Here is a 23,229-nt window from a genome sequence, read left to right on the forward strand (position 1 = left end):
CCCCCAGTTCGGAATTCATGTTCCCCCCCATGTGAGAGAATGGCTTGACCCGACAGTGAGAACGTTCTGCTCTGCTTGACAGTTGGATTTCTCTTTGCTAATTAATAAGTTGGCTTTTTAAAAAGTGCATGATGGGGACTTCCCTAGCGATCCAGTGGTTAAGACTCCGTGCTTCCACTGCAGGGGGCACTGGTTCGATTCCTGGTCAGGGAACTAAGATCCCACAAGCTGCACGGCCAATAACATAAAATAAAATAATAAAAAAATTTAAAAATTAAAATAAACAATAAAAAGTGCATGATGCTAACAGAGAAGCCAGGCTTTGTTCTCCTTTAAACAACCCCATGGATTTTCTACTTAACGTGCTTTTTTTTTTTTCTCTGCACTTGGGCTTTCTTTAGTTGCGGTGAGTGGGGGCTACTCTTCGTTGCAGTGCGCGGGCTTCTCATTGCGGTGGCTTCTCTTGTTGCGGAGCACGGGCTCTATCTAGGCACGCAGGCTCAGTAGTTGTGGCTCGTGGGCTTAGTTGCTCCCTGGCATGTGGGATCTTCCTGGACCAGGGCTCGAACCCGTGTCCCCTGCAATGGCAGGCAGATTCTTAACTACTGCACTGCCAGGGAAGTCCCTTAATGTGCTTTTTTTAAGTTCCCTTTCTGTAGAGTTCAGATTCTTAAATCTGTACAATTTTCTAGCACTTCTCTGTTTTGGGCCCTTCTCTAGATGTTGCCTTGTACCCTATTGAAATGCCTATTAAAAATATATGTTGAACTAACTACCTTGTCACCAGAAAGAAAGGGACAGTTGTCCCTGTCTTCTTGTAATTCTTTTGGGTGGGTGACCCCCCTGCTGCTAAATCGTGTGCTGTTCCTCTGTTTCAGTGTTGACAGCACTCTGAAGAAATGACTGACTGACTCCCTAGATTTCCCTGCACCCTTGGGCTTTTTCTTTTTCTTTCATATAATTTACATACAGAGGAATATGCATATCCTAAATATACAGCTGGATGAATTGTCCCCCATTTCTTCCCTGGAACCCATCTGAGGTTCTGTCTGGCTGTGCTGTCCTCTGCTGCAGGCCCGGTCCTGCACAGCCGAAGCTGCTCTTTCCTCCTTCCACTTTATCCTCGTTAGGCTTTCACCCCCTTTTTATGTTCTAGTACTTTCTTGATGTTTCTTTCCCACTAGTGGTTCTCCAGTTTAGTCTTCTCACTGTTAACAGTTGTGGTCTTTTTTTTTCCATTCAGTGGGGAGTTCCTTTACTTGAACCATTCACATTTAATTCTTTCCTCCTTGCTCTCAACAGGCGCCTGCTTGTGCCAGAGCGAGAGACGCTGTTTAACACCCTTGCCAACAACCGGGAAATCATCAACCAACAGAGGAAGAGGCTGAATCACCTGGTGGATAGTCTCCAGCAGCTCCGTCTTTATAACCAAACCTCCCAGTGGAGCCTTCCCTTGGATGTTCCCTCGCAGAGCAGCACTCACAGGTGTGCAGGAGAATGGGCCTGTTAACGCCCCGTGCACTCAGTAAATGTGGCTGGATGAACGAATGAATAGTCAGTTAGGTGGAGTAGTCCTAGAATGGTTCACATGTGGCTTTGAAAGTGACTCTGCTGTCTTTCACCTGTGTGAGCCTGGTCAGATTCCTCACCCTCTCTGATCCTCTGTTCCTTTGCCAAAAAGTAGGGCTAACAATACGTGCCTCGTGGGATTACTGGAGAGTTTAAAGCTAAGTCTTTAAAGCACCTAGTAGTGTGCCTAATGAAACAGATGCTCAATAGATGATAACAGACACTGTAGTCACAGTATTATTGTTTAATTGAAAATTAACTGTCAGGGTTAGGTTGACCAATTTGTCTTGAAGCTCAGATTTATCATTTTGCAAGAGTGTGGAGATTTCAGACCCTGCAGTTAGACAGTTTACCCCTGAAGTTACCAAGGTGGTCTTGTATTTCTGCCTTTAGGCCGAATGTGTAGATTTTAATTGCCCTTCCTGCTGGAGCCCCGTTGGTGGTGTGTTTGCTCTGGGGTTGGGATATAATATTGAGACTGTGATCTCTTTCCTCTTGGATTAATTTCCTTGATTGGTCAGATTTTCCATTTCTGTATTGGGATGCTCTCATATCTTGCCTTTAGATTTAGGAGGATAATGTACCACCACCATCCCCCTGATTTCTCAGGTCGTAGTTGGTTCATATGTAACACTATCCTATTTCAGTTTTGACAGTGACCTCGAAAGCCTGCGCAATGCTTTGTTGAAAACAACCATAGACTCTCAAACCAAACCCTTGCCCAAAGTCCCAGGTAAATGAGTTCTTCCCAGTCTTTAAACTCTCTTTGTTCTCTTTCATCTACTGACATCTTAAAAACCGAGTCTTATGCATTTATGGGTTCATGAATTTCTTGCAGCTAAACTGTCCCCCGTGAAACAGGCACAGCTGAGAAACTTCTTGGCCAAGAGGAAGACCCCACCGGTGAGATCTACTGCTCCAGGTAGAGGAAACTGGTCCTGAATTTTTAGGATAAACCATATAGTACATGGTGTGGGAGTAGGATGGGGTGTGTGTGTGTGTGTGTGTTTTTCTTTGGTTCTTAATGGGAGATAGAGAAAATGTCCCCAGAATCTGTCATCCATTTGAATATTGGGGTAAGAAGCAGCTTATACATGGTCAATGAAGCAGTTCAAGGTAGTTATTCTGGCTTTTACACTGTGTTTTCCACAGTCCTTAGGTTCTGTGGCAGTGACTCCCAAGGGTTTTGGGGGAAGCTGAGCTGACTCCAGGGGTCCTAGCCTCTGCTTTAGCTAGAGAAGCTTTACTTTTCTGATTGGTATGGGGTTTTGAGTAAGGCTACATTTGAAAAAAAGACGTTCTAAGAAGAAAAAAAAAAACGACAGATTAGGGAATGATGGCTAAAAACACTTGCTGAAAAGAAGCCATATACCCGATAAAAAATATTTTGTCATGAAATTATCTATATAATTACCTGAATTTTCTTTTAAAAAACTATTTGTTAGATGCAACTTTAGGCATAACCCTGCTTTGCTCTAGTGCCTGTAACTGCTTTTTTCTTTGAAATTATGTTTTGAGTTGAAATTTTTTTTTTTTTTGGCTGCATTGGGTCTTCGTTGCTGTGCATGGGCTTTCTCTAGTTGTGACGAGCCGGGGCTACTCTTCATTGCGGTGCGCGGGCTTCTCATTGCGGTGGCTTCTCCTGTTGCGGAGCACGGGCTCTAGGCGCGGGCTGTGGTAGTTTCAGCACGCGTAGCCAAGCTTTTTGGAAAATCAGGATCCAGCCCAGGATTGTACATTGCATTAAGCTGCTGTTCTCTTTAGTCTCCTTTATTTTTCCTTTTTGACAGTTTTACTACTTAAGCTTGCCTCCCCAAACACTGTAATTTGGTTTTGCCTGTTTTTTGGGCTTTGGATACTGCGGAAGGCCATTTATTTATTCTCTGGATGGGTTTCTCTTACTCCACACCAGGTTTCTAAGAGTCATCCATGTTGCTGCATGTAGCTGTTTGTTTTTGTTGTTTTGGTGTATGAATATACTGCATTTGTTTATCCATTCTCCTTTTGGTGGACATTCACTGTTTGCAGTTTTTAGCTGTAACATAGTAGAATATTGCTCTGAACATTCTTGTGCTTGTCCCTTGGGGTACACGTGTATGTCTTTTATGTGGTCATGTGGCTCCGAGTGGAATTGTGTCTCGTACTCTGTCCCTGTGCTCAGCTTCAGATTGTGCGTGCAGTTCTCCAGAGTGGTTGTACCGAGTCACACTTGGCCATCAGTGTATGAATATTCCAGCTGTTCCACAGCCTTGCCAAGCCTGATGTTATCAATCTTTTTTCTTTTAACTCTGCTGGTGTCACCTTTTTATATGTTTAATTACCATTTGGGTATCTTCTTTTGTGAAGTGCCTGATTAAATCCTTTGCTCATCTGTCTATTGGATAATCTGTCCTGCTGATTTGTAAAAGTTTTTATCAGTTCTTGATACCAGCCTTTTGTTGGTTATGTGAGTTTGTAGTTATTCACTTTGTTGCCTTTTTAGCCTCTTAGTATCTTTTGGCAAAGAGAAGTTCTTAATTTTAAAACAGATTTTTCAGCCCTTTCTTTTATGGTCAGTTCCTGTTCTGTTGAAATCTTTCTCTACCTCTAGGTAACAAGAGTATGTATGCACCTTTATTATTGTCTAGAAATGTTAATGCTTTGCCTTTCAAATTAGGTCTGCTATCTACCTGGAATTGATTTTTTTAAAACAACTTTATTGAGGTATAATTTGCATATCATAAAATTCACCTGTTGTAAGTGTATATAGTTTGACTATTTTTGGTAAATTTACAGAATTGTATAACCATCACCACATTCCAGTTTTAAAACATTTCCATCACTTAAGAAGTTGCCTCATGCTGTTTGTAATCAGTTCCTATTCTGCTCCCAGCAACCACTGATCTGTTTTCTTTCTCTGTGGAACTGCCTTTTTTTAGAAACTGCGTATAAATGGAATCATATGTAGTCTTTTGCTTTGGCTTCTTTCCCTTAGTATAACTTTGAGGTTCACCCATGATGTGTATCATGTATTAGTAGTTCATTCCTTTTTTTGCTGAATGGTATTCCATTGTATGGGTAGACCATATTTCGTTTATACTATCTGGAATTGGTTTTTGTGTATGATACAAAGTATCGCTCTCATGTCATTTTTTTGTATTTAGATATCTGATTGTCCCAGCACTGTTCAGTGAAGATTCTTCCTCCCTGCTTAGTGGCCACCTTTGTTGTAAATCGGTTTTCCTTATACTCGTAGGTCTGATGGTCTGTACACTGATGAGAAACCACTGCCACCGCACTGCCTCAATTAACTGGTGCTAAAATAAGTCTCGATACTGTTTTTTTTTTCTAGATCCTAAAGCTGTGCTGTTCAATATGGTAGCCTGTTCAAATTTAAATTAATAAAAATTAAATAAAGTAAAAAATTCAGTTAATCCCAGCAGCCACATTTCAAGTGCTCACTAGGTACATGTGACTAGTGGCTACTGTAATGGGAAATGCAGACATAGAACATTTCATCATCGCAGAAAGTTCTACAGTCTAGAGTAGGGGTTGGCAAACTGTTTCTTAAAGAGCTGGATAGTAAATATGTAGTAAATATGTAGTTTCTATGGTACCTAGTGAACTCTGCCCTTGTAATGGGAAAGCAGCCACAGACTGTATGTAAACAGATGGGCATGCCTATGCTTCAGTAAAATTTTATTTATAAAAGCAAGCAGCTAGCTCATGGTTGTAGTTTGCTGACCCATGATCTAGAATGTTTTGGCTCTTCTTGGTGCTTTCCATTTCCATATTAATATTATAATTGTCTTATTAAGTTCTACCACCATCAGCCCTCAAAGAGTTGAGATTTTGATTGGGATTGTATTGAATCTCTGAATTGACTTAAAAGAATTGACATTTGTACAGTGTTGATCTTTCATTTCCTAGACATGGCGTATGTTTATTTGGGTCTTTAATTTTTCTGCATGGAGGACATGCACATCTTTTGTTAGATTTATTCCTAAGTTTGATATTTTTGATGCTTTTATAATGAGGGGGGTTTTTTCCTTAAATTTCACTTTATGCTTTATTTTATGTTAGATATAGTATATAGAAATGTGCTAGATTTTTTGGTATGTTGACTGAATCTAGCATCTTGGCTAACTCATTTCAAATAATATGTCTGTAGCTATTTCTTGGACTTTCTGTGGAAACAATTATATCTTCCATGGATATGAACACTTTTGTTTCTGCTTTTTATTTAATTTTCTTACCTTATTTCACTAGCTAGACCCTCCAATGCAGAGTCCAATAAAAGGGGCGAGTAGGCATCCTTGCCTTGATCTCAAAGGGAACACTTTCTGTAGTTCCTTACAAGATGTGAGGTTTGCTGCGTCTACTGAGATGATCATGATTTCTACCCCTTCTCCTTCCTGTTAATGTGGCTTTCTGCCTGTCCTGATCTGAGCTAGAATTTAAGCAGAGTAAGATTCTTTAGGTTTCAGTGGGGCCCCCTTTCTAGTGCCAGGAAGGTAGCTGCATCCTTGATCACAGCAGGAAGCAGCATGTGTCAGCTGCGGAGGCAGCATCATTGGGACAGTTGAGCAGGCCAGGCCTCTGCAAGTGAGCATGGCCATTGCATTTTTCAATTGATGGGTGTCCCTCCACCCAAATCCAATGAATGGCATCAGAAAGATGAAGGAAGGAAACTGAGAGAACCCCCAGGTGGTGTCAGACCTTGGGAGTTAAAGTTATTTCTGTTTTCTATCCAGTTCCTGAAGGTGATGAGTCTGAGTCATCTCTTGTTGCTATTAACTCTCAGGAAGTGGGATTTTAGAGAAATTAGTGAGAGCAGTGTGGCCCTAAGAGAGTGTGGGGTTTATATTAGTCTTCTGTGGATGCCGTGTAACAAATTATCACAGATGTAGTGGCTTATAACACCACCTGTTTATAATCTCCCGGTTGTGTGTGTCAGAAGTCCAGGCGCAGCATGGCCCTGCTGGGTCCTCTGCTCGGGGCTCACAGGCTGAAGTCAGTGCTGGCTGGTCTGAGCTCTCATCTAAAGGCTCTGGGGAAGATCCTGCCTCTGAGTTATTGGAGTTGTTGGCAGAATTAGGTTCCTTGCAACTCTAAGACTGAGGTCCTCGTTTGCTTTGCTTGTGCCCCCGGCCCTGTTCATCTGCAGTCCAGCAACAGCACATTGAATGCTTCTGTGTCCCCACTTCTGCCACCTCTCTCTGCTTCCTCTTGTGCTTCTTTTCTCTACCTTTAAGGGCTCTTGAGATTTTACACTGGGCCCACCTGGAAAATCCAGGCTAACCTTTCTGTTTTAAGGTCAACTGATGAGTAACCTTAATCGTGTCTGCAAAATCCCTTTGGCCATGTAATATAACCATCTAACAGAACATAACCATGGGTGTGGCGCTGGGGGCAGGGGTCGTGGGGTCAAAATTCTACCTAGCACAGGGTATTTTATATATAACAGAGTATTGTTCAGAACATGGTCTTTCAAGTCGGATACACGCCAGGTTTGAATTCCGGCTCTACCACTTACCAACTTCGTGACCTTGGGCAAATTACTCAGCCTTTCTAGGCATTAACCATAAAGTCAGATAACAGGAATTTCTAATTTAGATGCTTTGAGCAGTACCTGGTACCAGGTAAGTTCTCAATAAATGTTAACTGCAGTTTTACTGGTGGTGCTGGTGGTTATGGAGGGACTTGCTAAGTGACCCTGCTGCACATTGACCTGCATCAAAACACTTTGGTACAGTGCTGTCCCGTAGGACTTCCTGCAGTGGTGACGATGTTCTGGATCTGTGCTCTCCAGGAGAGCAGTTAAGCTGCGGCTATTGAGCACTTCAAAGGGGGCTGGTGCAACTTAGGATTCCAGATTTTCATTTATTTACTTTACATTACTTTTCACCTAAATAGGCACGCGTGGCTGGTGGCTACCGAATTGACAGTGCAGCCTAGCAGCAGTGCTAGCGCGCAGCGTCGGCTTTCACTTGCATTTGTCTATGTTCCGGTTCCATTATGACGAATAAAATCTTGCGGAGTGACGTGCCTATAGGGCAAATAAGTCAGTAAATATTAGCAATACTTTTACATAACTTGAGGAGGAGAGAGGGCTGTTTTCTGTTTGGTTTTGTTTTTTTCCAGTATACAGACAGTAACATGACTTCTGAAATTCACGGTAGAAAGTAACATGGCATATTACCCCATAGTTTATGGAAGGAAAAAAACAGGGAAGGTGAAGATTGATTTCAGTGATTTTTTTTTTAACCTAATTGATTCAAAAGAATGATTAGATTTACGTGGCAGTGTTTGAGACCCTCAGCATTGAGGACATGATGTCTTTTCCAGTTTGCGTTAGGCCTGTTCTCAGAAGTTTATTGTCGGAAAGCAGTGGCAGCACTGGGACTGTTTACTCTGCTCTGGAAGCTTGTCTGTTGCTTTTCTGAGACGGTGTTATTGCCTGTGAACTTCCTGCTTTTACACCAGCATGCATCCCGTCTCTCACCTCACATTTTTTTTGTTTAACAGTCAAAATGTTCTTGTCCTACACAGCTGGGTTTTGCAAAGCCCGTTTGAGCAAAAAGTATCTTTGTTCGCATTCAGCAGCAGCTGCTTCCACTTAAAATAAGTAATAATTAAGTCGATTTATAAATTGGCTATTTCTCTAGCGGCCGTGAAAATTACATAGCTTTTGGACTTGAATTGTCTAAGTTGTGTTTTGTTTTGGGCTTTGTAGCCAGCCTGTCTCGGTCAGCTTTCCTGTGTCAGAGGTATTATGAAGACTTGGACGAAGTCAGCTCAACGTCATCCATTTCCCAGTCCCTGGAAGGTGAAGACACACGGGCACCCTGTAAGGACGACGACGCAGCGGTCCAGGTTCCCCGGCATGCTCCCGTGGTTCGAACGCCTTCCGTCCAGCCCAGTCTTTTGCCCCAGGCGACTCCTTTTGCTAAATCTCACCTGATTCATGGTTCGCCAGGTGTGATGGGAACGGCAGGTAAGTAAACAATGAGACAGGAAATGATCTTTTTTCCCTAAGAGATCTCTGACTCCTGAAGGAACTGTAACTGGGTTTTATATTATCACACCCATAACTTATGGGTTCCAGCCCATTTCTATTAATATTCTAGGAATTACAGGACAGATTCAAGAGGTGTGTTCCCCTTGAAAGTGGTTGGTAGGACCTGAGGAAGAGGAGACCCTGCAAGGTTCACAGTTACTGCTTTCCTGTGGAGCACAGCTTGTGCCTTTCACGTCCCACCTCATTTCAGCTCCTCCACTGTAGCCATGTTGTGCCTCAGAGCTCAGCAGCCAGAAAGCTCATTGTCTGTGTTGGCTCGCTGATGGGACCTGTGTTGGGCTGTCACACCTTCAGTTCAGAGCATCAGGACTTTGTATTGCAGTGACTTCTAAGAGGACAAAGCCGGGCATGAGGTACCAGAATGGAGAGATTTTATGAGAGGAGAGCAGGACATTGCTCTGTTTTGGCACAAAAGTTATACCTTGCTCAGTGTCAGAGGAAATGATCATGTGAAGTATTTTCACTAATAGAAGTGGGCAGGCAAATTGCCTGCAGCATCTTTGAAAGATAAAGGTGCCAGCCTGTCAGTTTGCCAGTACTTTTCTGTGTTAGTGCTTAAGGATTTTTAATCTTAACATTTTCCCTGCAACCACACATGGAGAATTTACCATTTTAATTTTTGTGTTTTCTTCTTCTCTGACCCACTCTCTCACTTAATTTATCTTTTTTCCTCAGTGTCTACACCTGCTAGCAAAATTATTCCCCAAGGGGCTGATAGCACAATGCTTGCAACAAAAACCGTGAAGCATGGCGCTCCTGGCCCTTCCCACCCCATCTCTGCTCCCCAGGCGGCCGCTGCGGCAGCCCTGAGACGGCAGATGGCCAGTCAGGCGCCAGGTAAAAACATCTGTGCAGGGGCTGATGGTGAGCTGTCTGAGCCCCAGGCCAGGACACAGGTGCCAGGAAACGGCGGGCTCTCTTTGCTGCCCTTCAGAAGAGAAGGCTGATGTGATAGGTTTCTCACCTTTTGGGGGAGAGAGTTCTTTCCTTTTAAGGGGCGGTATTATCTGCAACATTCAGTTAAGTGGGAGATCAGTGGGGTTTTTTGATGGAGTTGTTAATCCCTACTTTTGAATAATGTCTGCTTTAAGCCCGAAATTAATCTTCGCAGTTAGATCACCTAATAACATTAGAGTTGTCTGATGATATCTTAAGGATCCCAGCCACCCTCTGAGGTGGGTATAAGTGTGCCCATTTTGCTTTTGAGTGATGTAAGGTTTGGAGAGGTGAAGGACACCTGACCAATACGTAACAAAACCCAGACTCCAACCCTGTGTTCTTTGTATCGTAGTACAGCTTTTTCTTAAGACTGCAAATTTAAGATGGAAACTTGACAGATGAAAACTCTAAGGAGCTAATCAGCTTTTCATTTTGTCAGTGGTTTGTGGCTATCCGGAATTTTCTACATTAAGATTTATAGGTAGTTCGCCTCGGGACCTCAGTTATCACTGGCTATCAATTTTTACAAGCCAGTGGTTCTCATCCAGAGGCTATTTTGCCCCGCCCATCTCCCCTCCAACAGTTGGCAGTGTTGCTGGCATTTAGTGGGTAGAGGCCAGGAGTGCTGCAAAAAAAATCCTAAATGCACAAGACAACCCCACAACAAAGGATTATCCAGCCCCAAAATGTCAATAGTGCCAAGGTTGAGAAACTCGGCTATAAATCAAATATTTTTGTTTTAGCTGAATAAAATTATTTTTTAGTTCTATAACTGCTTAGAACACATAGCAATTTAGACTAAAATTTTAAAAGACTAAAAAGACATGATGGTTTTATTTAGACAAAAAAGAATTACCATTATATAATAATAAAAGATTTCTAGGAAAAGTTCAAATATTAAAACCCTTATTAAGCCGTCTAAAATAGATATGAAAGAGCAAAAACCGGATAACTTTTTAAGGCACTTTTGAGCCGTCTGAAAAAATAAGAAACCTTTGATGTTTTAAATATTGGTTGGACCAAGCAGAATCTTAGCATTGTGCTGAACAGGCCCAAAATCAAGCTGATTGAGTTGGAAGAGATCTAAGAGCTTTGCTTAGGCCTTCTTAAAAGTTAATTATGAAATATCATTAAGTCTTGGGCTACAGCTTTAAATTATAAGACACAAAAAAGGAGACATGAAAGCTGACAAGCCTAAGATAGATAAGTAGATGTCAAGTCAGTCCCTGTTGCCATTCCTTAATTCAGGCCTTTTGGCCTCATTTTTCACATTTTATTCATCGTGTCTGTCTCACTAAGGCATGAGCTTCTTTAGACAAGGAACTATGTTTTAGACATTTTTCTGTATTCCCAGCACCTGAGTCCGACAATAATAAGCTCATGCGAAAGAACGGTTGAATGAAAATGCACGATGGATGGCAGAAGCCCTTAGTCTGAACACTGCTAATCCTCTAGCTCTTTCTGCCCTTTTCCAGGGCGAGCCAACAATATGGCAGGTATCTCAGCTCTGCTGTATAAAAGCTGGCCAGGGAATTCCTTTTTTCTAAACTAGTACATTTGATTAAATTGCGCAAAGCTTCACCAAATAATTTTTGTGAATGGAGTAGGCCAGGTGCTCCACTGAACACAGTGCTGCAGAACAACCTAAATTTCCTTTATATAATAAGTTTGCATTCTGCTTAAGTTTGTGTCCCAGTTATTCTTTATACCTGGCTAGAATTTTTGATCCTTTACTGCAATTAATGTGCCTTTCTCTTCTCTATTTAAATAGCTGTCAGTACTTTGACCGAATCAACTTTGAAGAATGTCCCTCAAGTGGTAAATGTGCAGGAATTGAAGAATAATCCTACAGCCCCCTCTGCAGCGATCGGGTATGTTACTACTTTTCAGTGTGTTGAAGCCCGTGAATTATTCTGTAATAGCGGTGAACTGCCTGCAGGGAGCAGCATTGCCATTGTCAGAGTGTGACTACTTTTCCTGCAGAACTTTAGGTTATAAGAGGGGTGGAGTGGACAGCTAATCTTGGGTACACAGTTGGGTTCTCAGGAGATTGTCCTCTTCAACCGGCAGTAACAGTTGCCTCATAAACCTTCAAAGTCTTGGTGATATAAACTCAGTATGCTGTTTGCCATGTGTAAGTCTACGTAGGATACACATTACGGTTATTAAGTCAGGTAAGGTATAGGGTTTGATTTTTGATTTTTTTTGTTTTTTAATACTCTTGGGGCTCCTGAGTTGGCACCTCGACTCTAATGCAGACTGTTGATTCTGAAAACCCCGTGATGATCTTGAGACTGACGGTCTCTCCTCCCTTCCTTCCTCTCTCCGGGCATTCCTGTTCTTTCAAGTTTCTCATACCTTTTGTATGAAAAAACAATCTTTTAAAAGGCACCAGCTCTGTTTGGAGACTTCTAGCTTGTCTTCATGCCGTATCTGAGGGCCAGATCATTGCTGCCAGAGCTGACTTTTCTTTTTTTTTTTTTAATTAATTAATTTATTTATTTTTGGCTGTGTTGGGTCTTCGTCTCTGCACGAGGGCTTTCTCCAGTTGCGGCAAGCGGGGGCCGCTCTTCATCGCGGTGCGCGGGCCTCTCACTGTCGCGGCCTCTCTTGTTGCGGAGCACAGGCTCCAGACGCACAGGCTCAGTAGTTGTGGCTCACGGGCCCAGTCGCTCCGCAGCATGTAGGATCTTCCCAGACCAGGGCTCGAACCCGTGTCCCCTGCATTGGCAGACAGATTGTCAACCACTGTGCCACCAGGGAAGCCCCAGAGCTGACTTTTCTTAAGTCTGAATCTGTGTTTAGAATTCAAGTCATTGACTCCGTGTCACTGTTCTGGGCAGCACGATTCATAGAATATGCGTGTGCCCTGTTGCTCTGCGTATTTTGTAGCCAGGAACTCTTCAGTGTGGCTGAAGAGGGAAGAGTTGAGGGCCGTTTCCTCAGTGTGAACGTAGGGATCGTGAGGACCAGTGTCATTCAGGCAATTGGAGTCTGGTGCCCATTACTAGTCCAGCGGTGAGAAGAACAGCCACAGACCCTGTGTTTTTCCGGTTTGCATGAGCTCTCTCCTACTCCCCTGCCCCCAGGTCAGCTCACTGTTCTGTTTTGGCTTTATCGAGTGGCCCTGCTACACTAGTCCACTGGCCTCTTTTTTCCACATTGGTCCATTTATCAACACTGCCAGGAATTTCTCAGTTATCTCAGGGCCATACTAACAGCCAAAAACAAGCCTACTCGCTTTCCTATCTTGTAGTGACCTTGAAGCTTTGGTATGCTATTTAGACCAAGATGGCATTTGTGGTCGTTGTGAACTTCTCAAGGGAAAGAACTATGCATTAGAGTTTGGGAATTATAGCCAGATTCCTAGTGTAGGGTAGGCAAAGAAAAGCCACTGCAAGGCAGAATATTACATAAGACAGGAAAATCCAGCTTAACAGTGAAAGAAATATGGTCTGATATTTCTCAGATATTTTAGCTGTTAACCATGTGTGAGAAGCACCTATTGGTGATTTCCTTTATCTTGTCTCAGGCTTTGTTTCCCTCCAAGGTTCATCTGAGTTAATCATTGATAAGGGCTTTGTTAAAGGAGCAATGCTGAATTTGCCCTTTTTTCTGACTTAAGAAAAATAGACACAAAAGTTAAAAAGGAATCGAAGAAACTCTCTTCCTTTCCCCACAGAATTGGACTCTGGTGCAGTTATTTAACCTGTAAGCCCAGCGTGCTGCCTGGAATGCAGTTCCTTTTTAATAACCACTTGTTGAATAATAGGTGGATCTAAGCATAACTGACAAGTGGAAATTGGTATTTACCGCCTCCCCCAAGAAGCAAGCTTGAGAGGGAATTACATTCATTATAAAATTACTTTCAGATTCTCTTAAACAGTAGTTTGGTAAGTGTATTTTAAATATTTAATTTTGCATTTAACTTTTTCTGAGTAATATCTTAAAGAGATTTATTATAAGATGAGCTTACACATTTCTTGCAAATCAGAACTACAGTGAGGTATCACCTCACACGGTCAGAATGGCCATCATCAAAAAATCTACAAACAATAAATGCTGGAGAGGGTGTGCAGAAAAGGAAACTCTCCTACACTGTGAGTGGGAATGTAAATTGGTTACAGCCACTATGGAGAACAGTATGGAGGCTCCTTAAAAAACTAAAAACAGAACTACCATATGACCCAGCAATCCCACTACTGGGCATATACCTGGAGAAAACCATAATTCAAAAAGATACATGCACCCCAGTGTTCATTGAAGCACTATTTACAATAGCCAAGATATGGAAGCAGCCTAAATGTCCATCGACAGAGGAATGGATAAAGAAGATGTGGTACATATATACAATGGGTTATTACTCAGCCATAAAAAAGAACAAAATAATGCCATTTGCAGCAGCGTGAATGAACCTAGAGATTGTCATACTGAGTGAAGTAAGTCAGACACAGAAAGGCAAATATCATATGATATCACTTATATGTGGAATCTAAAAAAAAAAAAGGGTACAAATGAACTTAACAAGACAGAAATAGAGTCATGGAGGTAGAAAACAAACTTATGGTTACCAGGGGATAAGGGGGGGAGCGATAAATTGGGAGACTAGGACTGACATATACACACTACTATGTATGAAATAGATAACTAATAAGAACCTGCTGTATAGCACAGGGAACTCTACTCAATACTCTGTAATGGCCTATATGGGAAAAGAATCTAAAAAAAAAAGAGGAGTGGATATATGTGTATGTATAACCGATTCACTTTGCTCTATGCCTGAAACTAACACAACATTGTAAATCAACTATACTCCAATAAAAACTTTAAAACAAAAGCAAACAAACAAAAAAGATGAGCTTACACATTTCTGTCGTTGGTATATCTTATGTTCATTGGCCTCATCCCTTATATTCATCTCCTGTTTTCAGGAAGAGGGTTTATCTGGAGCAAACCCATGGCTATCTAAACTCCTCTCCAGTGCTCAGTCACTTGATTCAGCAGGTTCCTAAGGGGTGTCTGCCATGAGCATGATAACACCCTGGGTGTTTGGGATCCAATAGTGAGTAAGACATACCAGGTCCCCGCTTTCATGGCACTTAGATCTTAGCAAGAAGACAGCCACTAAATGACCCATTACATCGACAGTTCTCTAACTGCAGTATCATGAGTTGGATGAAGGAGACGTACAAGGTGCTAAGAAGGCACACAGTGAGGCCATCTGGTTGAATCTGGGGCTGATGAGGAGGTTGGGAAGGAAAAGGTGTTTTAGCTGAAAGTTGAGCAGTGACCAGAAGCTGCCAGGCAGAATGGAGAGAAGATTGTTTTTTATTTTTTTTATTTTTTTTATTTTTTTTTTTAATATTTTATTTTTGGCTGTGTTGGGTCTTCGCTTCTGTGCGAGGGCTTTCTCCAGTTGCGGTGAGCGGGGTCCACTCTTCATCGCGGTGCGCAGGCCTCACTATCGCGGCCTCTCTTGTTGCGGAGCACAGGCTCCAGACGCGCAGGCTCAGTAGCTGTGGCTCACGGGCCTAGTCGCTCCGCGGCATGTGGGATCTTCCCAGACCAGGGCTCGAACCCGTGTCCCCTGCATTGGCAGGCAGATTCTCAACCACTGCACCACCAGGGAAGCCCAAGAGAGAAGATTGTTATAAACAGAGGGTGCAGGATGTGTAAAAGCCCAGACCTGGGAAAGGACAGAGCATGTTTGAGGTGAAGGTGAAAGAAGGCCAGTATATCTAGAGACCTGGCAGGAAATGGAGGATGAAGAAAGCAGGGCCGAATGAGGTTAGAAATACGGTGGGATTTTTGGTTGGTTGGGTTTTTTTCCGAAGCACACCGGATAGATCATTCCTTTCAGGAATTTTGGCATTCGTTTATTCATTCTTTCTACAGATACTTAATGAGCATTTCTTATATGCCACACACTGTTCTAGGTGCCGGGGATAAAGCAGTTAACAAAACAGATTCCCAAAACCCCCCAAACCCTGCCCTTGTCACAGAGAGACAAATGGTACGTAAAATATATGGTATTTTAGGTGGTGATAGGTATGATGGAGAAAATTAAAGCAGAGAAGGGGTTTAGGGACTGTTGTCTGGACATGGGTTGCAATTTTAAATAGGAACAAGGAAGGCGCTATTCATACATGGCTAATGACTAAAATATCTCAGAAATATCAGACCATATTTCTTTCACCATTAAGCTGGATTCTCCCGTCTTATGTAATATTTTGCCTTGCAGTGGCTTTTGACACTTAACATTTGAATAAAGACCAAAGACCAGAGAGCAGGTCGCATGAATATCCTAAGGAAGAAAGCCCAAAGCACCGGGCCTGTAGTGAGAGCATGTCTGGCAGGTTCAGGAAGGAGCCAGACAGCCACTGGTGGCTGGAGGGAGAGGGAGAGCGGGGCCGGGGCCCGGGATTACAGGTCCTGTAACATCTGGTAAGCCTCGGTCAGGACCTGGCTGACCAATGGATGTTGAGCAAACTGATCTGATTTATGTTTCCTTTATTAAAAGCAATTTTAGCAATTTTTTAAAATATTGGGGCATAATTAACACACAGTAAAATTCACCTTTTTTTAGTGTAAAATTCCATGAGCTTTGATAAATGCAGACAGGTCTCTTGGCCTATGGTTTTAGCAGGAAGCTTCTGGTTCTTATATTGAGAACAGATGAAAAGGGCTGGAGTGAGGAATGGTAGAAACAGGGAGAACAGTTAGGAAGCTTTTTTTTTTTTTAAATTGTGGTAAAATATATGTATAACAAAATTTATTAATTTAACCATTTTTAAGTGTACAGTTCAGTGACATTAAATACATTTACAGTGTTGTGTAACCTTCACCACTATTTCCAGAACTTTTTCATTATCTCATACAGAAACTGTAGCCATTAAATAGTAACTCTTTACTCCCCCTTCCCTCTAGTGTCTGGTAGCCTTTATTCTACTTTCTGTCTCTAAGAATTTGCCTGTTCTAGGTACATCATATAAGTAGAATCATACAGTATTTGTCCTTTTGTGTCTGGCTTATTTCACTCGAATTTTCGAGATTTATCCATGTTGTAGCGTATGTCAGAATTTCATTCCTTTTATGGCTGAATAATATTCCATTGTATGCCTATGTCCTATTTTACTTATCCATTCATCTGTAAGTTGACATGGGTGTTTCCCCTCTTCTTGTACAAGTATCTGTTGGAGTCCCTGCTTTCAGTTATTTGGGGTAATGTTTTAGGAGTGGAATTGCTAGATCATATGGTAATTCTGCATTTAGCTTTTTGAGTTAAACGTGGTTCAAACTGTTTTCCAAAGCAGCTGCACCATTTTACATTCCCAGTAGCAATGTATGAGGTTCCAACTTCTCCACATCCTCACTAATATTTGTTATCGTCCATCTTTTTGATTATAGCTATCCTAATGGGTGTTACATGGTATCTCCTTGTGGTTTTGATATGCATTTCCCTTATGACTAATGAATGATAATTGGGTGTCTATTCATGTGCTTATTGGCCATTTGTATCTTCTTTAGAGAAATGTCTATTTAGATCCTTTGCCTGTTTTTTAATTGGGTTATTTATCTTAATTGTTGAGGTGTCATATTCTTTATGTAATCTAGATTCAAGTCCCTTATCAGATACATGATTTGTGAATATGTTTTCCCATTCTTTGCGTAGTTTTCACTTTCTTGATAGTGTCCTTTGGAACAACAAAGTTTTTAATTTTGATGAAATTCAGTTTATTTTTTTCTTTTGTTGCTTGTGCTATAGGTGTCTTACATATAGGTATGTGTTTAAGAAACCATTGCTTAATCCAAGATCATAAAGATTTACTCCTGTGTTTTCTTCTAAGTTTTATTGTTTGAGTCTCACATTTAGGTCTTTGATCTGTTTTGAGTTAATTTTTGTAAATAGTGTGACTTTGTGGTCCAACATCTTTCTTTTGCATGTGGGTATTCAGTTATCCCAGCACCATTTGCGGAAAAGACTCTTTTTTTTCCCCCTTTGAATTGTCTTGGTGCCCTTGTCAGATTGATCGGTTTTCTAATGTTAAACCAATTGTTGGTAATGATGTATTGTCCTTTTTTTATATATGGTTGGATTCAATTTGCTAAAATTTTGGTAAGAATTTTTTCATGTCTTAATGAGGGATATTGGTCTGTAGATTTTGGTTTTTTGTAATATCTCTGTTTCATTTTGGTATCAGAGTAATGCTGGCCTTACAGAAGGAGTTGGGGAGTGTTCCTTTTCAGTTTCCTAGAAGAGTTTATGTAGATTTGTTATTATTTCATCCTTAAGTGTTTGGTAGACTTCACCACTGAAGTCATTTTGGCTTGGAAATTTCAGTTTCTTTAGTAGATATAGGACTATTCAGCTTATCCACTTCTTGAGTGAACTTTGGTAGTTTGTGTCTTCCAAGAAATTTGTTCATTTCATTTGAGTTGTCGAATTTATTGGCAAGACGTCTTTTGTAATAGTCACTGATTATCATCCTTTTAATGTGGATAGAATTCATAATGATTTCACTTCCCTCTTTCCTGTTAGTGGTAATTTGCGTCTTTTTTTCCCTCATCAGTCTAGCTAGAGGTTTATCAATTTTATTGATCTCAAAGAAACCAGCTTTTGGTTTCATTGATTTTTTTTTTTTCCTATTACTTTTTTACTTGGTCTTTATTATTTCATTTTCCTGCTTACTTTGGGTTTTATTTACTCTTCTTTTTTCTGGTTTCTTAAGGTAGAAGCTAATGTCATTGATTTGAGACTGTTCTTTTCTAATACAGGCATTTTAGTGCTATAAATTTCCCTTAAGAATTGCTTTGGCTACATCCCACAGATTTTGTATATGTTATTTTTCATTTTCATTCAGTTCAAAATACTTTTGTTTTTTTTTATACTTATGGATTATTTTAAAGTGTGTTATTTAGTTTCTAAATAACTGGACATTTTCTAGATATCTTTTTGTTATTGATTTTCAATTTAATTATTGTGGTCAGAAAACATGCTTTGTATGACTTGAATTCTTTAGATTTATTCAGACTTCTTTTATGGCCCATAACTAGGATCAGCAAGGTTTTTTTTTTTAAGGGCCGTATAGTAAATATTTTAAGTTTGTGGGACATATAGTCTCTGTCTCAACTACTCAACTCTGCCATTGCAGCCTGAACGCAGCTGTAGACAAACTGTAAATGAATGGGCATGGGCTTTGTTACAGTAAAACTTTATTTACAAAAACAGGCAGCTGGTCTTTGGTCTGTAGTTTGCCAGTCCCTGACCTAGAATATCAATCATCTTGGTACATGTTCTGTGTGCACTTGAAGAGAACATGTATTCTACTCTTATTGGTTGGAGTGTTCTATAAATGTCAATTAAGTTAAGGTGGTTGATAGCGATAATTTTCTGTCTGCTTGTTCCATCAATTAATGAGAATGGTGTTGGTATTTTCAACTATAGTTGTGGATTTATTTTCCTTACAGTTCTATCAGTTTTTGCTTCATGTTGAAGTTCTGTTATTAGTTGCATAAATGTTTAGGATTGTTACATACTCTTGATGAAATGACCCAGTTTGTCATTACAAAATAACTCTCTTTCTCCCTTGTAAGATTAATTGCTCTGAAATCTACTTTCTCCTATGTTAATGTAGCCAGTCCAGCTTTCTTTGTTTAGTGCTAGTGTGGTATAGCTTTTTTTTCCTTCCTTCTATTTTAGACCTATCTTGTGTCTTTATATTTAAAATGGGTTTCTTGTAGACAGCATGTAGTTGCATCTTTTTTTTTTTAATCCAATCTGACAGTCTATGACTTTTAATTGGAGTACTTAGGTCATTTACATTTAATGTGATTATTAACATGTTTGGGTTTTAATCTGTTATATTGCTATTTGTTTTCTGTCTGTCCCATTTGTCCTGTGTTCCATTTTCCCTCTTTTTCTGCCTTCTTTTGGATTGAGTGATTTTTTTTATGATTCTGTTTTATCTTTTTCCTTGGCTTATTAGCTATAACTCTGTTATTTAAGTAGTTGCATTAGGGTTTATAGTACACATCTTTAACTTATCACAGTCTATCTTCAAGTGCGATTATACTGTTAAAATATAGTAAAAGAATCTATAACAGTATTCTTCTATTTCTCCCCTCCCCACCTTTGTGCTGTTGTTGTTGTATATTTTCCTTCTACCTATGTTATAAACCCCATGATATGTTGTTATAAATAGTTGATTATCTTTTAAACAGAACTAAATAAGAAGAAAAATATCTTTTCTTTTCCCGTATAGTTATCATTCCTGATGTTCTTCATTCCTTTGTTCAGTCCCAGATTTCCATCCGGTATGATTTTCCTTCTGCTCAGGGACTTCTTTAACATTTCTTCAGGTTTAGATCTGAATTCTTCCATCTTTTGTGTGTCTTCCAGAGTCTTTATTTCATCTTTGTTTTTGAAAGATATTTTTCCTAAGTAAGGAATTTTAGGTTGACCGTTTTTTCCTTCACTGACTTAAAGATGTTGCCCCACTTTAAAAATAATAACTATAGTAATTACCATAACCTTAAAAAAAACTTTCATTCTTTTATTTTTCTTACTACAAATGTTCATTGCAGATAGTATGAAAATCTCAGATAGTTAAAAAAGAACAAAATTTAAATTACCTTTATTCCCACTGCAGATGTTTAATCACTGTTTACATGTTTCTTCATCTTTATTCCATGAAAATTTAGTTTTTTAAAGTAAAATTTGGAGGGAGTTCCCTGGTGCTCTAGTGGCTAGGATTCCGCATTTTGACTGCCGTGGCCCGGTTCAGTCCCTGGTCAGGGAACTGAGATACCGCAAGCTGCACGGCGTGGGCAAATAAATAGATAAAGTAAAATCTGAATACATGCTGCTTTGTAACCTCTCAGCTTAATCATGAAACTTAATTGTTAACATTTTTCCATGTCATTATAAATTCTTAACAATCCTGTTTTCATATTTAATATAGGTCTTTTTTAAAGCTCTAATGCAGTTCCAACTTGCATTATTTAAGTTACTTGGCACCTAGACACACGTGCAAAAACTACAGTTTGATTTAGCAGACTTTTAGATGATATTTTGGAAAGCATTTGAGTCTTCAAAGACATAAAATTTACCAATAGGGGACAACAGTTGGTGGTAACAAGACATAAGAAACTCCTAAAAGTGAACTGATAGCTTTTTTTTTCTCTACTGACTGATATGCAGGGATGTGCTTCTTATGTTGTTAACAACAATGCTAAAATAATTTGACACTTAGATAATTTTGCATGCTTGCAGCCATATCTGTTGGATAAATTCTCAGTTTTAGGACTGCTGAGGCAAAGGAGATATCCATATATGTGAGTGTATATATATACATATAATTTTTATAATTGTTGTCAACTTTCTCTCAGTAGAGCTTATACCAATTTCCCCTTCCCACAAGCAGTGTATGACAATCTGGTTCCCCATATCTTTGCCAAGATTGTCAAACTTTAGGATTACTACAGTCTGATAGGTGGAAAAATGAACTGAGAGCTTTTGTTTTCAATATCTTCTATTATTTTCTTTTTCTCTCCTGATTTATTTGTTCAGTTGCTCTTGATAAGTAGTCCTGTCTCCTTACTTGCTTCACCTTTAAATAATTACAAAAAATTCATAGCTCATTAAATAGTTAACTTTAGCAGCTTTCACAGTTTAGATCCACTGTGTCATATGTGACTATATAAAAAGATATACATGATAATGATTAAGACTTACCAAAATAAAACATAACCAACTCTGTTGTTTTTTAAGCTCTTTAAAATGTTGAAATAGGTAGAAGAATGAGTAGTTGGCCCCTTTCACAACAATAGTATGAATATTTACCTTGTTAAAGTTCATTAAAGTTTAAGGGACCACTAAGAAAGGGCCTAGGCAACATTTTAATGCTTCACGATCTTAACTCAATTTTATCATTGTGTGTAGAGTACACAGCCCTCGAATGTGTGTGCATTAGCCTGCCTACGTCGGCAGGCAGTGCTGATAGGGTGTGGCAAAAAAACAAAAAAATGGCTTTCCTGTGTTCAAGGCAGTGTTTGAACGAGGTTTGTTGTGACATTTTTTGATGTTTATCATACTTGATATGTTCACCTCCACTTGTGTATTAACTTTTATCAGGGTGGTCTGGATAATGGAGAGTCGGAGAACTTAAGTTCTGTTGCAGTTGTTTTTCTCCAAGAAGCTAATTTTACTACTCTTAGTGACCTGTGTAGCTCCATTCCTCCTTTCTAAAGCAGTGCCCTAGTGTTGGCAGTAGTATAAATGTCATTTGTAGACTCATGTAGTAAATATATGTGACAGTGCCATTTTCTGCCTGTGGTCCTTTGATTTCTGTTTTCAGCTGTGGAATAGAACATTTCAAATGAATTTCCAGTGATCTCTTTTCCGGTCCATACTGCTAGAAAGTAGAATACAGTCATCCAAAATATGATAATTCCAAGTTTAGTATTTCCATCTTCTCTTGAACATTTCTAGCTGTTGATTTCCATTGTTTTGGTTCATAGTCACGCACAAGTCTTTGAACACGTTTGTTTGGTAGTATACTGTTCTTTTCTGTTTGTGCTCTTGGATCATGGTGGGTCCGATTCAGTCAGTAGGTTTGTTAGCTGATTGCACTGAGCAGCATTTCTCTGCAGGGTTGTCATATGGCCCGGTGTGTAAGTACTGTGAATCCTAATTTTGTGTGTTTGGGGATTTAGGACATCCAAGAGATTTATAGCATTATCACAAGTAAATAGAACAATAATTACACTCAGTCTGCTTCATGCATGATTTAATTTACCGTCATGTCGTAACTAAGTTTAGGGTGGAAAAAATGTTCTAAAATTGGGTGAATTGCTGCTTTTCTTTTTATTTGTAGTTTCTTTTTTGCTTATCTTTAAGAAAGCATGAAAGATTTTCATTGCCCTCGTGACTCGCCTGAGCTGCGGCCATTTTTCCACCTAAGTCTGCTGTGTCCACCCAGGGATTTCTCAGCCCCAGCATCTCACTCACACATTCCTTTTCTCGTTGGAGAGTCAGCAGATGAGGGGAGCAGTGTCCCTGCGTACCTGTTTGGTAGAACATCTCAGGGGAACAGGGGTGTGTCTCTTCAGAGAGGCGCACATTTACAGCTGCTTCTCTCTTCAGTAGGAAAATAAAGAGGTTCTGTTTCATTGAAAATAACTGCCTTTTTTCTTCTCTCTGAATCTAATAATGTTTGTTTGGGAAGGTTCCTGTATTATTCCACGAGAGTATCCTGAGGTGACTGTAAGATTATTAAAATGTTTGATAATTTTTTTCTATGAGGCATGGGCTTATTTTTGTCTGTCCTCTTCCGAGTTAATCTTTCGATGGAAAATTATTAATTCTCCCTAAATGAGAGTTCTGAAGAATAAAACCAGGGCCTACAATTGCTATTCCTATGAATACTAGTCAAAGTAGCTCTGCACTGAGGACAGATACATTGATGGAGAGAATTGCTCCCAGGAGCCAAGAATAGAGCTTTGCGTTAAACAGGTGATTTTTTTCCATCACATATTAACACTAAGTAATTATTGAAATAACAGTTCCCCGCTTACTGTGTTCAGGGGTAACAAAAGATGGTGAGAAGTCTTTCTACACACACTGGATGCACTTTTCATACCATAGCAGAAGTGCAGGTCGG

The 23,229-nt window shown here is 40.1% G+C and overlaps 1 protein-coding gene across 4 annotated transcripts in view; it reads left to right on the forward strand.

The window, feature by feature from the left end:
- Nucleotides 1-23,229, forward strand: part of NUP214 (nucleoporin 214) — a 101,100-nt gene that overhangs the window by 35,842 nt on the left and 42,029 nt on the right. For all 4 annotated transcript variants that reach the window (XM_082400693.1, XM_082400694.1, XM_082400691.1 and 1 more), the window contains exons 19-24: nucleotides 1,303-1,485; nucleotides 2,217-2,302; nucleotides 2,408-2,491; nucleotides 8,285-8,545; nucleotides 9,305-9,466; nucleotides 11,340-11,439. In XM_082400693.1, the coding sequence (XP_082256819.1) occupies nucleotides 1,303-1,485; nucleotides 2,217-2,302; nucleotides 2,408-2,491; nucleotides 8,285-8,545; nucleotides 9,305-9,466; nucleotides 11,340-11,439 (876 nt within the window). The remainder of the gene's footprint in view (nucleotides 1-1,302; nucleotides 1,486-2,216; nucleotides 2,303-2,407; nucleotides 2,492-8,284; nucleotides 8,546-9,304; nucleotides 9,467-11,339; nucleotides 11,440-23,229) is intronic.

Source organism: Balaenoptera borealis, assembly GCF_965194805.1.
Source record: "Balaenoptera borealis genome assembly, chromosome: 8".
NCBI classification, from domain to species: domain Eukaryota; kingdom Metazoa; phylum Chordata; class Mammalia; order Artiodactyla; family Balaenopteridae; genus Balaenoptera; species Balaenoptera borealis.